This window comes from Pygocentrus nattereri, chromosome 13 (assembly GCF_015220715.1).
Source record: "Pygocentrus nattereri isolate fPygNat1 chromosome 13, fPygNat1.pri, whole genome shotgun sequence".
In the NCBI taxonomy this organism is placed as follows: domain Eukaryota; kingdom Metazoa; phylum Chordata; class Actinopteri; order Characiformes; family Serrasalmidae; genus Pygocentrus; species Pygocentrus nattereri.
The window spans coordinates 13,959,710-13,975,235 of NC_051223.1; the positions used below are offsets into that span (position 1 = coordinate 13,959,710).

The 15,526-nt window shown below is 36.4% G+C and overlaps 2 protein-coding genes across 5 annotated transcripts in view; both read left to right on the forward strand.

The window, feature by feature from the left end:
• Positions 1 to 7,853, forward strand: part of zc3h7bb (zinc finger CCCH-type containing 7Bb) — a 37,058-nt gene extending 29,205 nt beyond the window's left edge. For all 3 annotated transcript variants that reach the window (XM_037544158.1, XM_037544160.1, XM_037544159.1), the window contains exons 19-22: positions 1,401 to 1,506; positions 2,684 to 2,792; positions 3,818 to 3,951; positions 4,442 to 7,853. In XM_037544158.1, coding sequence (XP_037400055.1) covers positions 1,401 to 1,506; positions 2,684 to 2,792; positions 3,818 to 3,951; positions 4,442 to 4,477 — 385 coding nt within the window. In that variant the 3' untranslated portion in view covers positions 4,478 to 7,853. The remainder of the gene's footprint in view (positions 1 to 1,400; positions 1,507 to 2,683; positions 2,793 to 3,817; positions 3,952 to 4,441) is intronic.
• A 1,457-nt stretch (positions 7,854 to 9,310) lies between these two features.
• tefa (TEF transcription factor, PAR bZIP family member a) lies at positions 9,311 to 15,280 on the forward strand. 2 transcript variants are annotated; one of them, XM_017705501.2, is made up of 4 exons: positions 9,311 to 9,583; positions 12,714 to 13,097; positions 13,709 to 13,929; positions 14,155 to 15,280. In XM_017705501.2, exons 1-4 carry the CDS (start codon positions 9,508 to 9,510, stop codon positions 14,368 to 14,370), a joined length of 897 nt encoding a protein of 298 aa, XP_017560990.1. In that variant the 5' UTR covers positions 9,311 to 9,507; the 3' UTR covers positions 14,371 to 15,280. The 2 variants fall into 2 exon arrangements, with proteins under 2 accessions (XP_017560990.1, XP_017560991.1); XM_017705502.2 differs by having other exon boundaries at positions 13,727 to 13,929.
• Positions 15,281 to 15,526: the final 246 nt, after the last annotated feature.

Below are 15,526 nucleotides of genomic sequence, written 5' to 3' on the forward strand. Positions count from 1 at the left end.
TGTTGTGCTTCCGTGGCATTCCGTGGTATTCCTCATGTGAGTAGTTGTTTTCATATGCGCAAGTGTAGTTTGATCACACTAATAGTTAGCTTTGTGTGTGCAAAAGGTTTTTCTCGCGCGCAAGAATAGGTTTGCTTGTGCTAGAGCAGTTTTGCACACTTGTGAATTTGGAAGCAAGTCAATTTACAGTACAATTTACAGTAAATACAAACAGCAGACAAAATATTGGCAATAATGGTATAATCTTCTTGTGTTTGAGGCTGTAATGAACCCAAGTACGTAATCAAGATACTCTTTTCACATTTTCCAGCTTTCAAAGAAATGGTTCATATGGTAAAATACTAGAAAGGTCATGGAATACAGAAATTTAGTTTTCCAGGCCATGGCAAGTAAGTGCTGTGATGAGCATGGAATTTCTTGGTCTTTTTCTCCATGTAGTTTGTCATCTCATCACATTTGAAGCACTGAAGAGTCTAGATCATAAAAAGCAAAAGATATTGGTAACTTTACCATGAACAGAACTATGTGTGGTTGTGTTTTTATACTGTATAATCATAAACTAGCTCTAGACACACATCTCATTGAGTTGAAAACTTTTATTTTAAGCAGCTTGTATTTATCTGCAGTGTGAAGGTTTTGTTAGGACCTCTCTGAGAATTGCTATTTTCTTGTAATTATTTGGTTGCACATATAAATCAAACATGATGCTAATATAATGTAACTACATTTTGCAAGAAGCAGTAGAATGATGAACCTGAGCTATAGTTGATTCCGTAATAATTGAAAACCTAAATAATGTTGAAAATACTTCAAATAAGCTCAGATTCAGAATGCCTCATATTTGAAAATGTAGTGACAAAGGAATTATAAATAGATATGTATAAATAGATAATCTGCATTTATCACTCTAACTGATTGATATTCCCCAAGAAATCTTGAAATACTGAAGAAAACAACTTAAAATCCATTCTGGTTAAAATGCATTTTAGTTTATTATGTACACTGACTGTTATTGTAGTGTCATTGTATGTTAGCACCAAGCTGAAGTTAAAGCTAATATTTATAACAGAGCACTTTTGAAAGCTTGACTTTACAGCCTCAAACACAAGACTTTTATCTTTAATATCAGTTTTGGAACAGGTTCTGTTCTGTTCATATTTAAAATGATCCGCTTTCACCTTTTCACATGTAAGGCTAGCCAGCCTTTGTTTACGAACATTTCTGAGTTGGTCTGTTGTGGTGCACACATCAGTATTATATCAAAATGGCTAAATTTAAAGGATGTTAAAGTCAGTAACTTTTAATAGCTGAAAAAAATCTGTAAAATTTTTGCTCACACAGCATATGCATGCTAAATTAACGTTTTTTTCCATTTTACTGATAATCCACATTACTTTCAGCTGGACAAAAGAGCGCCGGGTGCTGTTAGTAAAATCATTTGAGAAGAAAAAGTGGGTAGTAGTACGACCGTTGCCTTTCTCCAGGACTTACCCTCAACAGTATGATGTAAGTTCTGAGCTCTTTTTATTCAAAACAGCTTAACCAAACAAATGTTCACCGGTAATTGCAGTAGTATTACTGAAACCAGTCATGCCACCCATGGCACTTTGACGCAAATGAATCCTGATCTTAGACTGACTTATACTCTCTTATATTTTTGACATCTAAATATTTTTAACTAAGGCTTAAATTCCAGGAGCCTAGCTCTGAAATTTTGGATTTCAACAAGTCTTCAGTGTAAATTTATAAGACTAACTGCATTTTATGCAGTTTTGAAAAATTGAGGATCAAAGATTTAATTTCCAAAATACGATTATGTAGCATGGTTCACTTGCATAACTTGCATAAGTCATTGTCTTGTGATGCTTTTGATGTCCCTTATAGTCCACTTGAACATTATTGGAGATCTGTGAGTAAATCTTAAACATGCTGTACATGCAAGAAAAATACAAGAAAGGGTGAAAATTCATAAAACAGAAATGGAAAGATATCTAGCTAAAAAAGTATTTGTAAATATGGCAAAGATGATGTTGCTAAATGCTGACCTAGTTGTGCTTTTAAACCTTTGCATGTGCCACAATTACTATTTATTTGTTTTCTTTTCAAGTAACTGCTTTAGCCTTAACAGAAATTTAGGTTGGCCAGTAAAAATGGTGTTGGGAGTATGGGAGTTGAGCATTCAGGTCTTTGGTAGGACATGTCATGTGTTCGTATCATAAGAAAAAAATCATTATCCTCCTTTTATTATTGGGTATCACTAAGTAAGTGCTTCCAGCTTCTAAGCTTATATTTTAACCTGTCCTTACAATCATGTTACTAGGCCCTGTAAACAGCTAACTGCTGAGCTTGAAAACCTAGTTAAAATAGGAATTTTGATCAGGTTTCCCACATTTAACCGCCATGTGAATTGACTGAAAAAGAACCGTACAATGCCAACTTAGTGTGTAATTTTCAAGGTGTAGCTTTTATTTTTAAGACTACAGACTCTCTAAAAAAAATTCTTTAAAAAAAAAAAAATCACAGCCACAACAGTAGTCTGCACTAAATGACTTGCTGCATATGCGTCACCCCCATTTCGACACCAATGTCGGTTTGAACTCTAATTCTAAATCTGTTGAAGCATTGTGATTGTTGTGAACTTGCCCTAAAACTTGGCAATGCAGTAGTGATGTGTGTCTTTTAGATGTGTGTTCATGTGATGAAACAGAAGAAATGCCACTACATTGGGAACTGCTCTTTTGCGCACAGCTTGGAAGAGAGGGATGTGTGGACCTACATGAAGAACAACAGTTGTGAGAATCATGCTTTCTTCTCATTTCACATTCATTTAGTCTGTAGCAGTATCGGTCACTGTTTTTCTTGACCTTCTCTGTTTGACATTTTGTATTAAAATAGTCATTGTTAATAGTATTATGGTATTATGGAAGCACATAAGTATCAAAATTAAAATGTAATGTGTAAAATGGCAATGCATGCTTGCATTTACATTTTCCAGTCTTACATGCATTGTTGAGGTCAAAATTAATATTCAAATTTAATTCTGCGTTTTTAATTTGCGTTGTGTATAGTAGTATTGATATTTTATTTACACAAAGATTTAGATGATTTAAGTAGCTTTATTTAAATTGAAATGTGTTTCCACAACTACATATTTATGCTTAATGTGACAATACAATAATTATGCCTCTGCAGTTTCATGTTCTTGCCTACTGCGCTCATGATGGGTTGATCACCAGGTTGAGGAGTTCATGAAAATGGAAATTCAGTCTGGCTGAATGCGTTTTCAAAGGCATTTTGCCACAGAATTAGTGCAGTAGGTAAGAATATGTAATTGCGAAAAAGAGAGAGGCTGTTTGCCATTTACATTTGAATTTTGCCCTCTTTCTAGTGTAGTGTTCTGTTTGATAATGCAATTTAAATACATTAGAGAGTGAAAAGACTAAATTTATCATTTTGACACATTTATTGCATAATCACATTAAGCGTAACTATGCAGTTCTGGAAATTTCAATTTAAAGCTACTCATAAAGCATCACAATCTTTATGTAAATGAAATGACTACTAATTTACCATATGGCAAATTAAAATTGCAGTGTTTGAATTTATTTTAGGCTCACTATTGCATATGAGTTTAATACAAACGTACAAATACGTTGCTTTTTTACATATTACATTTTAATTTTGATACTGAGGCTTCCACACAGTTTAGCCTAGCAAAAATTAAATGAATACAAAGATATCAAAAGTCAGTTATGGTGTGTTAATGTGTTAGTGTTCTGGCAATTCCAAAGAACATTTTCTTTTTGTATCCCTACAGTGAGAGACATGCAGCAGATGTATGATTTGTGGTTATCATTAACCAATCAGAACCGTCGATCAGATGGCACCCTGATAACTCCGCCTCCTGAGGAGAAGCAGAGTACCTTGCCAGCTGATTATACAGAGTCAATGGTGGGTGGGTGACTTGAAAAGTGATCATCAGTTTCATTCTGAATTATAGTTTTGATTTTGTAATCATAATATGAACTTGCTTTCAAACACTTTGTTTATGTTCATTATAAAGTTTAATGCCCTTTTACATGTGAATCTGGTCTTTAAAGTGATGGTTCCCCTTTTACCCCAAAAATTGTTGATCCCAAGTCCCAACTTGGTGTCCCAAGTTTGCATCTTTAGTTTTACACTCTAGCTAAAATGGTTGTGTAGCTAATAAATAAAGTTTATACCTACCGGTGAGCACTATACAAGCTGCAAGTTAAATCACACGTACCTCAAAAGTAGCTTGCTTGTTTGGTATCAGAGGCTCAGTGACTTATACTTAAAAAAATGGAACAGTCATACTTTCAGCTATTTTTGGGATAAGAAGGAAGTTGGGTAAATTTGATCTTGTGCCAAATCACTACTTTAAATGTGTTTCTGACTGGTCTGTGGCTTTGATTGACAGGGTGGGCAGCGGTTGTCTGGAAATGGGGATTTGTAATCCTGGCCAGAGCGTGACTAGCAGGCCAAGCAGCTAACTTGAGGCGTCTCACAAAAAGATCCAGCTATCCACCAGACGTCAGTTTGTATGCCCTTGTTCCGCCTTTCGGTGCAACTTCGGGATGTGTTGTGTCCTCCTGCACTGCAGAAAGCCTGACCGTGGGACTAATGGTGTTTGTGAACATGCACGTATATACATGCTTTCTTATTTATGGTCAAATGCATTTATCAGTCCATTGTTTTTACGTTTGACTGATTATAAGAAAATGCACACCAGTCATTTGGGACCCCATAGTAGTTTAAGGCTAGTTTGAATTCCCAAACTGGTGTAAGCTGACAATTAAAAAACAAAAAAAAGAAAGTTTCTGTTAAAACTTGTGATCAGGCAAATGCAATCTGGATACCCCACTGACTAGTACATTTCTGGGCCAGCTTCCTCAAAACATTCTCCTATTTTATTATGCTGCACCATATTAGACAGCAGAAAAGGTTACCTGTTGTTAATGAAGATGTTTGATTTGCCACAGTGCTTTCTTAAATGAGTGGTGCATTACTCTATACTTGCCATATTGGCAGAACCAAAATGAATGTATAGCTAGCAAAAGGCCATGAAAACGAAATTAAAATGTTTTAAATGTGGAATGTATTTGACACACATTGGCAAACTGTTATGTCATAACTTCAAATCACACCGCTTTTCCTCTGGCATTCTCCTCACTACTTATTGAACTACATGTAGGTTTACTGCTTGTGTAACTCCACCTGTTAGTCCTGCGTGCACGTACTTGCGTTAAGTTTGCACAGAGTGAGCTGTGAAAAGGGCAGTATTTTGTAAGGACAGTGGAGGGCACTGGAGATCTATTTGCACAAGGCATATATGAGTTAAATACTGACTGCTCGAGTCCAATCTGATTTAAGCAGTTCAAAAGCTCAATTGTGGTATGTCTTTGAAATGAAAGCTGATCACTTTCACTGAGCAGTTTAAGGGGCGTAAATGATTGGAAGTAGTTTCATTTAAGCTTATACCCTGTGCTATTGGAAGTTATAGAGTGTTTGGAACTCAGATATACTAAAATTAATTTTTTAGTTGATCACAGCTCAGATTGGGCCAGATACACCAGAGTTCTCTGTAATTAAGTAACTGTCAATTTCAGATGAGGAACCTGAGTTGAATGTGCAAAGAAGGCAAATAAGCTCTTAACATGGTGCGCCTATGCATAATTATAATCCCTCCAAAAATATATCACAGTACCTTGCTACTTTTAGTTAGTCTTGTCCATATCTATGGTGGACATAACGTATACACATACAATACTATATCATATACTACTAATGATTATTGATATCTTAGCAATTAAGCTTAAATAAATATATCCTGACCTTGTATTGATTACATAGAATCTGTTATTAAGCTATGCTACATGACCTGTATTGCTGATTAGAAGATTAGATTTATTTTTTCCCCTTGGCTTTTGTGGGGGTCATTCCAGGAAAGGTCAAGTTTTGTGAACTTTTCTTCAAACCAAACTACATTAGATAGAAGATAATGATTGTAATAAATTCCCTGTAAGCACATTACCACCTAGTGCATGATGGAAATCATTTTCTTATTTTGAGACAGTTTAGAGAAGGCAGGATTTTATTAAGCAGGTTTTTGGATATCGGCTATACCACAGCTGTAGTGAAAAAAAACTTCAAAACAGCTTGAATATTGTGAAGGACTTTATGGAATGACCTATATGTATGCTTCACTGAGGGATCATATTATTATTATTATTATTATTATTATTATTACTACTACTACTGCTATTATTATTATGATAAGGATTGCTATTATGACTTTCTATCCTTCTATATTCTATTGATATATGTTCATTGCAATGTATAACTCTCTTTAAATATATGTATCCATGTATGAATATAAAAACTTAACAGTGAATAGTTTATGTATGCTGAGTGACCTTTACAGTTTAGGGAGGGGGGACTGGTGTCGATGCATGTGTTTGAGGTTTTACAATGGTCATCAGTTTGTTTTGACTGGAAGATGTGAAAATGGTTTAATTCTCTCAGTTTTACTCTTGGACCCTTAGGTTCTAAACCAAAAAGGTCCAATAGCAATATGGGTTTATTGGAAGTTCTACTGGTAGTTGTATCGTGTTCGCTTTTGCCCTTTAACATCGGTGGTGGCTTAATAATTTCCTGTCAATATGTATAGTCCCAGACATTACTAAAATAATGGGTATTTTAAGAACGGTTTGAGTTTAACTGTAGTGAGAATAAATTGATTTTGTTTTTATTTACATGTTTAGCTGATCCATTGTTGGTTTTCTCAATCTTTATGATGAAACCCTCAAGCACATGTATTTTCCAGTTGTATTATGAGGATACTAAGCATATATATTTGTTTGTTTGCATAGCGTTTTATACAATATAAACATTTATACAATTATAAGAAATCTAACATGTATAACCTTTCTCCTACAGTGCATATTTCTATACACACTTAGACAACTTGCATAAGAAAATAGATGCAAGGTGGTGGATGTGTTTTTGTGATCTGCTCTATTGATGAAGTCAGAGACTGATGTTATTGGTTGTTTAGGGGCATGCAGCTTATTGTCTCGGGCATTCTTCTGTGGACATGCAATGACTTTTTCAGTGGATTGTCCCATTTTACTAGTTCATGCATTTGGCCTCAGGTTGACAATCCGTGAAAGTGTCACTTAGCCAAGCGAAAAGAACAAAGATTTAGATTATAGATACTGTCTCAATAATGGTAGTTTGTAAAAAGGTCATATCAAAAGATCAGAATCTCTTCCCATTGATGAGTCAAAGGGCTAGAGAGAGCATCATCCAGTCAAATCAACCCCCATCATGTTCATCTTGAGTTAATTTTATTTGAATGTGAACCTGCAGTGTTTTTTTTTTTTTTTTTTTTTTTGTTTGAGTTTGATTTCTTCCCCAAGTATTTTAAGCCAATGGGGAAAGGTTGCACACGGTTAGATGACCTTTGCATGTCATACTCTTTAGCATCTGTCTTGAATCGGAGATTGTGACATGGTAATCTTGACCTGAAATTCCATATTGACCCTGAATAGGATTTTTTTTTTTTTTTTTTTTTGTCTTTTGAACATAACATAAATACATGCAGTGGATTTATCAAGATGCTGTATTCTGTTAAGATGTTATTTTTCAACTGCTTAATGTAACTGATAAAAATCTGGGTTTGGGGGAAAAAAAGAAACATTGCCTCTTTTTGTACAGTATTTTTACATTTTGTTTTTTGTTCTCCTTTTTTGCTCCCTGGTTGGAAATGAATAATCACAGTGGACCAAATCTTGTGAGTGTTTAACAATAAACAGACTGTTTTAGAAAAATGTTTGCTTTTCTTAAAATGACAACTGATGAAACATGACACTACAGTATTGCAGCTTTGGGAAGCTGTTAGGTGATCTTATTGCTTATAAAGCTGATTAAGCATTATGGGGAATAAAATGATTTATTTAGGCCAGTTATTAGTGGTAAAGCCTATCTAGAGCATCAGTGTCCAAATCTGCAGAAGTCATTAAACTGTGATTTTTATATAGCCTTTCATTTCTTGTGACCTTGTAGAGTAACTAGATGTCAACTTCTGACCCTACTGTTGCACCAGTTTACCTTGTAATGGAGCTTCAATACATTGCTATCATGCTGTTCTCTACAAGCAGTGAAGAGAATGAAACATGGCCTAATGTGTTAGCACGTAAATTCAGATGAAACAGCTGGATCGAGCACTTCAGCATCGATAACATTTTAGTACTGATACTGAATATGTAAAATTATCCCTGCACTTTTATATTTGGGATTGCAGTCTATTTCAAATTATTTAAGTATATCAGTATTTTACATTTCACGTTTTACAATCACAACACCAAATAAAGATTTTCTCTTTTAGATAATCAAATTGATTCAAGACATTTTAATGATTGTCGAAATAAGTTGTTACAGCTGTAACCTATAGTTTTATGGAAAAAGAACATGTCAAATTTAACATAGAGTTTAGTATTTAATAATTGGAAATAGAGTGGATATCGCACTGTAATTTCATAACAGCGTAGTAGATCGATGTGTGCAGAGAATTGCCACTCTGCAATGTCTTCCGGTTTTCTCAAACGCTAGAGGGCGCTCTCAAGTGAGTCCAAAATGAATGGGCTGAAAAGGAGCATTTAAGCAAAATCAGAGTTTATAAAGCATTAAACATTTTAACACTGCTGTTATATTTTTAAGAGCTTTTAAACTCGAGTTATAGGAATTTAAAACGCCGCCTCATGTAGGTCCATGACGTCAGTCAGCGCGAACAGTCAATGAGCTGCTCCGCTCGCCAATCAATCTCACGCTCAAGCAGTAAAGCCCGCCTCCTGCTGCCCAAAACCCGTTTGCTGTAGAAAAAGGGAAACATATGGGTCAGATTTCTGTGCTTTTTTAGTGAAATACATCCTTCTACTTTCTGAAATTAAAGAAACGCTCTGGGCAAGTGATTAGAAACTATTTTAACTTTTCGTTTTTAGCCGTTGAGCTCCTTTTCATTTTCATTTCATTCATTGAGGACTCACTCGTGAGCGCCCTCTGCTGATTTGCAGTCCTGTTTTTGTTATAACAGGGGGGATAGGAAGTGGCCAGGCTCCTCATAAACCGGCTCTGGCGTTTGCTTGGATAACTTCTGTTCGCTTGCATTGGTTGCCATCAGGGACATGCACAGTTCCGACAACCAATCACAAACCAGACCTCACAGTGAATATTCATCATTGGAGAGTCTCTGAAGACCTTTATTGGTCAGGCGCGGTCTCCATGTAAATAAGGTCTTTTAGGCGGGTCTAGTTAAGTAACGGTGTTAATACGGAGTACAAACCTTGTTGACTGTTAAAAAGTTTTAGATTCCCATGCGTCTGTCTAAGTGTTTCTGAAGATATCCTGGCATTGTTTTTCCCGATTAGAAACATTGAGATATTTGCTTACCTGCTTTGTTATATTAGTGAACGTTATTTTTTTGAGATGTCTTCAGATATTCCGGAGATATTCAAGGCCTTGCTCGAGCACCCCTTCTCAGTACCCACCTTACATGAAAACGGTAAGATTAATAGTGGACGCTGTTAGCTGTTTTTATTACGATCTAGCACTACACAATTGCTGACTTGGAAAAAATTACATCTTTTGTTTTGCACAGATCTCAGTCTGAATTGTACAGTAAAACATGGACTGTTTTATTATATGCGTGATTTTACTGTGTTTTCTATACGCTTTGGAATGGAAATGACTAGAACTGGTGATTGTACAACTTAGCTTGTTAGCTAGGTATTCCTATCAACTTGACCATCTTCTTGGTGTTAAGGTAACATCGTCAGTTGCCTGGAGTGTTATTTCAACGCACTGTTTTAAGACACTGCTGGTTCGCCATTGCTGCTAATTTTGTATTGTTTCTTCTCTTGGCAATTCCCAACACTACCACTGTTTCTTTATGGGAACCCGCCCACAGACAACTGGTCGATTTTTTTTGTACTGGTTAAAATGACTACGTTTTTTGCAGTAAACCCCATGAGAAAGCACACTTTTTCCAGGTCGAGTTGATGGCGTTATTTCTTCTGTTTGTAGTAATACATACATTTGTCAGTCTTTGACTTCGCATCTCACTTTTTTGGGCGTTTTGTGTTTGAATAAGCAGAATTTATGATACACTATGACTGCGCACCGTCAAGTGTCTTAGTTGTAGTTCTCTATACAAGCAAATGATCTGCATTTGGACTACGGAGTAACTGCACCACAGCCTCATCGCTCAAGCAAAGTTTCGTTTTGGTCAGAGAAGTGATGCAGAGAAGTGATGCAATAACGAAATGCAGTGAGACTTATCAAACTCATGAGAAGCATAACAAATTAACACGTCGGACTGTTTTATTTTAAAAAATGACCCAAACCTTCGGGTTTCATTTCTGCAGAATGACCGCTCTGCGCACAGACGTCACCACAGCACATGTACGGACACGTGTGCACCGTCCACGTTATTGTTTTTCTTTGTCGACTAGAAAAAAATCTATTAACGTTATTTCTTTTATGTTCCTTTTTTAATGAAAAGAGTGAATTTATTCCGATTATAAGAGGTTTAACATGCGCTGTAGTCTGCGTTTGTAGGTGCCTGCAGTGTTTTTACAACTGGACATAGTTGCTCTGCTAATTAATAACCTGCTAGTTTAGAGTAGTGGGAGTTTTTTTCTTCACACGTTTTACAGGTTTTTCCAGTGTTCTCGGTGAGGTATATATGTAACACTTCTGGGCATCCAATGGCCTTTGACTACAGTGAGGGAACATTTATTTTAGTGCGTGTGCGTCCGCCTACCTGTCTTTTGGAACGGTGCATAAATTATCCTGCAAATGCTAGTTGGCCTTTGCGCATCATTGCAGTGTTTTTGTGGCGGTTAGGCCTGGATTTAGTGTGAATATGAGTACACTGATCTCATTCACTATGCCGAATCGGGTCAAACGACGGAGCTTCTAATACAAAGCACAGCAAGACTTCAGTTGTGAACACAAATTAGCCATTAAAAGCAAATTTACCCATAGCTTATAGTGTGTAACCCCGAGGGGTGAATAAAATGTAAACTGAACAGTTAATTTGGACGAAGGCTCCGGTACAACAACTGCCTCCAGCTAATCTGTTCTCATGTGACGACGGTGAGTTACAAGGATTTTATACCCCTCAGGTCTGAGTTACGGTTTGACGTATTGAGCGAACCAAAGTGACCAAGAAGTATGGTTATGTACAGATAAAAATGTGTACGTGCACCCTTATAGTTTGTCACAGGCGTCTGTACAGATATTTACAGGATCAGGGGCTCAAAGGGGCCTAGGGGGAGGGAAAAAACATGAAAATAAGTGAAACTCTGTAGAGCCTGAGATCATTAAAAATCAGAAATGTTGGGTTGGATTTCGCTGCAGGTTTTTTGACCACATTATATGTTTTTACGTAATAACATCATACACACATGCTCAACAAGAATGTTTGGCTTGATATTTAGGTCTCGGTTGCAAAATCAACATTATATTGATGAAGATATGACAATAGCAGATAATTCATATACATCCTTGGATGAAAAATTCTTTATAAAGTTCACTTTGAATACTCTATTACTATTAGTGAGCTTGCATTCATCAGATTCATTTGTTCGGGGGCTCTGAAGAACAACCAGTGTTACAATATGTTCTTCAGCACATTGCATGCAATTGCACATTTACACAAGAGAGCTCCCCAAATCCTTAATTCATGTTGCTTTAACTAAAGCTTAATTTACTGTATCAATACAGTGTATATTTATTATGCACTTTTATGAAGAGAGGCAGCCTAAAGCACTAAAGGTTGTATTACTGGTACGCTGTGGCCATGATGAAGGTATGACAATAATAGATAATCCATTTACATCCTTGGACAAAACACCCTTTAAAAAGCTCACTTTGAATACTACATTATTTAGTTGCTAAACCCCTATTTAGGAGCGCCAGAGAATCTCATGTCAATCTCTGTTTTTACAATGATAAAGTCTTGGTGTGGTAAATTATTAATTAGTTATTGTCTTATTGTCAACATTATGTTTGGTTGTTGTGCAAAAGAACCATTTCATGGAATGTGATGCTTTCTTTAGGAGATTATCAGCATTTTATTTTTGTACTGTGGTGATGCATGTAGGTCAGAGTTACTGAGGTGATAGGTACACTGTTAGAAATAAAGGTACCATGCAGGTAAATGATTCATTCATCAAGGTACAAACAATGTATGTGTACCCTCAAAGGTACAACAGTGTTTTTAAGGTCCAATGGTGTACCTTACATGAATTTTTCCTAGTGGAAAAGTACATATTTGTACCTTTTCATAACCAAATGTTTTAAATCAGAACATTAAAATAAAAAGCCTGGAGATGAGACAGGGTGTGTGGAGTCAATAGAGTTTAGAAAATATAATTTCAGTGGATTATGGTACAGTTATGTTCCCTGACTAAAGGTACTGAGATGTACCCCTGAGGGTACCACCACAGTGACAGCGTTGTACCTTTTTTTTCTGAGAGTGTACTGCACCAGCAAGGGTGCCCAAGAGTGGATAAAAATGCAGGTATGCACACAAACCAAGGTCACATTTAAACAGTCTGGGGACAAATGGATGCCTTGGGAACTGAAATATATTTTTGCCAATATTTGTGCCAATTGTGGTATTTCAGAAAATGAGAAAGACAAACTGTCAGGGGATGATGTGGATGGTGGAGGAGGGGTCAGTGGGCTTGGACCATCAGCTGCCTTGACCCCTGCTATTTGGGAGAAGACTATTCCCTATGATGGTAAGACTTTCCACTTGGAGTACATGGATCTGGAGGAATTTTTGATGGAGAATGGTATTCCTGCCTCAGCTGATGAAGGTCAACAGAAAGAACTTGCCAAGAAGAACTCCCAACAGACACTGGAGAATCCACCTGCTGCCATCCTAAAGACAGAACCAACCCCATCAGCCGCAGTTTCTCAGCTGCCAATCATGGAACTTAACCAGTGTAAGGGGGAGGTGATCACAACCACTGCATCAAACTTAGAATCAACAGAGACCAAAACAGGTCAGTACTAGTATAGTATGGGGCAGTCCCAAAGGAATAATATATAACTTTACTGCAGTAAAAATGCAGCAGATTTTGTTTACTTCTAATTATTATTTTAAAATAATTTTACACTGTTACATTTTAAATGATTTTAAAACCTCTGCATAATTAATTTATTTAGATTTCAGTGGCTGACCGATACCTGTGGGACATTTGGGAGGCAAAATTCTTCAGTCATTTGGCAAAATCACTGGAATTTTCCTTTAATGGTTAATCCTGAATCCAATACAGTGGTAATAATAATATAATGGAAAATAACCAGTATTTGTTTTGGACTTGAAGTCAAATGACTATTGTTATTACTTAGCAGCATAACACCGTTATGCCAAAATAAAACATTCCATTATCAAACAAAACAACATAAGTAGAACTCAAAATTAATACACTGTATTGATTTTTAACTATACAGCATAGTACATTCACATAGTTTCAGAACTCAGGAATCTCAGTTCCTCTGTCAAAGACTCAGGATTATTTGCTAAACAGTGAAATAAGCGTTTTATACAATTTCCAGAATGTCTGAATTGTTCTTTATGACGCTCTAAACATGATCGAATCACACACTTCAGGCTTTATCACTAACATAGACCACATGACACCGAAGCCCATTAAACCAGAGGACATTGAAGTGGAGGTGAACTTTGAACCGGATCCCACAGACCTCGTTCTATCTACTGTACCTGGAGGAGAACTATTTGACCCTCGCAAACATTGCTTCACTGAGGAGGAACTCAAACCACAGCCCATAATCAAGAAAGCCAAGAAAATATTTGTGCCTGAAGACCAGAAGGTAGGCTTATTTACATCAAGATGAACATTTATAAATGAATCATACATTTAACTCTTTAAAGCGTAAGGATATGTGGCTTCACACTTAATTTTCTGTTTCAGAACTTACATATTAGTTTCACAGTAGTTAAGGAATAGTTATAGTTTTAAACAGTGAAGGTGCATAGTTGGAACTGTTGCATAAATGTCCTTGCATCCCAATGGTCATTTTCACAAATGATTTCAGAATGAGAAATACTGGCAGAAAAGGAAAAAGAACAACATTGCAGCTAAACGTTCGCGAGATGCCCGACGGCTAAAGGAGAATCAGATCACAGTCCGAGCAGCCTTTCTGGAATGGGAGAACTCTGCATTGAGACTGGAGGTGGCTGAGCTGCGAAAGGACTGTGGACGCTGCAAGAACATTGTGACTCGCTACGAAGCCAAATATGGACCACTGTAAGAGACAGATAATGGAAGCCTTTTTTGTAGTCACATTTCTTAGACGCACATACCTGCAGGAAAGTAATAAATTGATATAATTGATATAAATAGATTGTCTCAGAGTGAAAGATATTATAAAATAAAAGATAAGTGACAATAGCAATAAAAGACTCCCACTAGTCATATAAAGCAGTGCAATTTATAGCAACTTATAACATGAACAGTCACCAAATGTAGATAAATTAACCACATTTACATCCTGGACCACTCAAAGAAGAGTGAACTATGTTTTCACCTTGAAACCCCATATTTAAAAGTTTATTCTGCGTAACACAAACTGAGCAGAAATCCTACATGATGCATGCAGTTGTATGTACAAACCCAATTCCAAAAGAGTAGGTAAAATGCACATAAAACCAGAAGCAAATGGCTTCTTTTACAGTTATTTAATAGAAAAGCATAAAGAATAGACATTTAATATATTATCTAACTCTCTTTATTAATTTTTGTAAATATAAGCTAATTCCAAATTAGATGCCTTCAACATATTCTATAAACATTGGGACACCAACATTGTAAGACTGGGAAGTTAATGCAGTGGTCTACAACATCTGTTTTTCAAATTCTCTAAGTAACAGGTGATGCTAATTGCGAATGTAAGGAGCATTAACAAAATGAAAGCAAGAATAAGTCATGGTTTGCCACTTTCCCAAAAACTGTCAGGGGAAATAGTTCCAGTTAAAAAAACACCTAAATCTCTGTGGATAAACCACAAGGCCGAAAACTAATATAAAATGCCCATGGCTTTCGATCCATCAAAAGGCACTGTTTTAAAAATCAACATGCTGATGTAATGAATATAACCACATGAACTCTTGTATCTTGGAAAACCTTTTCAATAAACACAGTTCCTCGCTGCATCAACAAAAGCAAGTTAAGCATCTGTTTTGGTATGGGGTGTGACATGGGTAATTTGCACATCTGTGAAGGCACCATTAATGCTGAGGTGTACATATGCATTTAGAACCAATATATGATGCCATCTATGGATGTTGCCGCCTGTTTCAGCAAGCAAACATTCTGCACATGTTACAACAGGGTGGTTACAGGTGCTAGACCAGCCTGCCTGCAGGTTCCCATTGAAAATGTGTGGCACATTATGAAGCACACTGTAC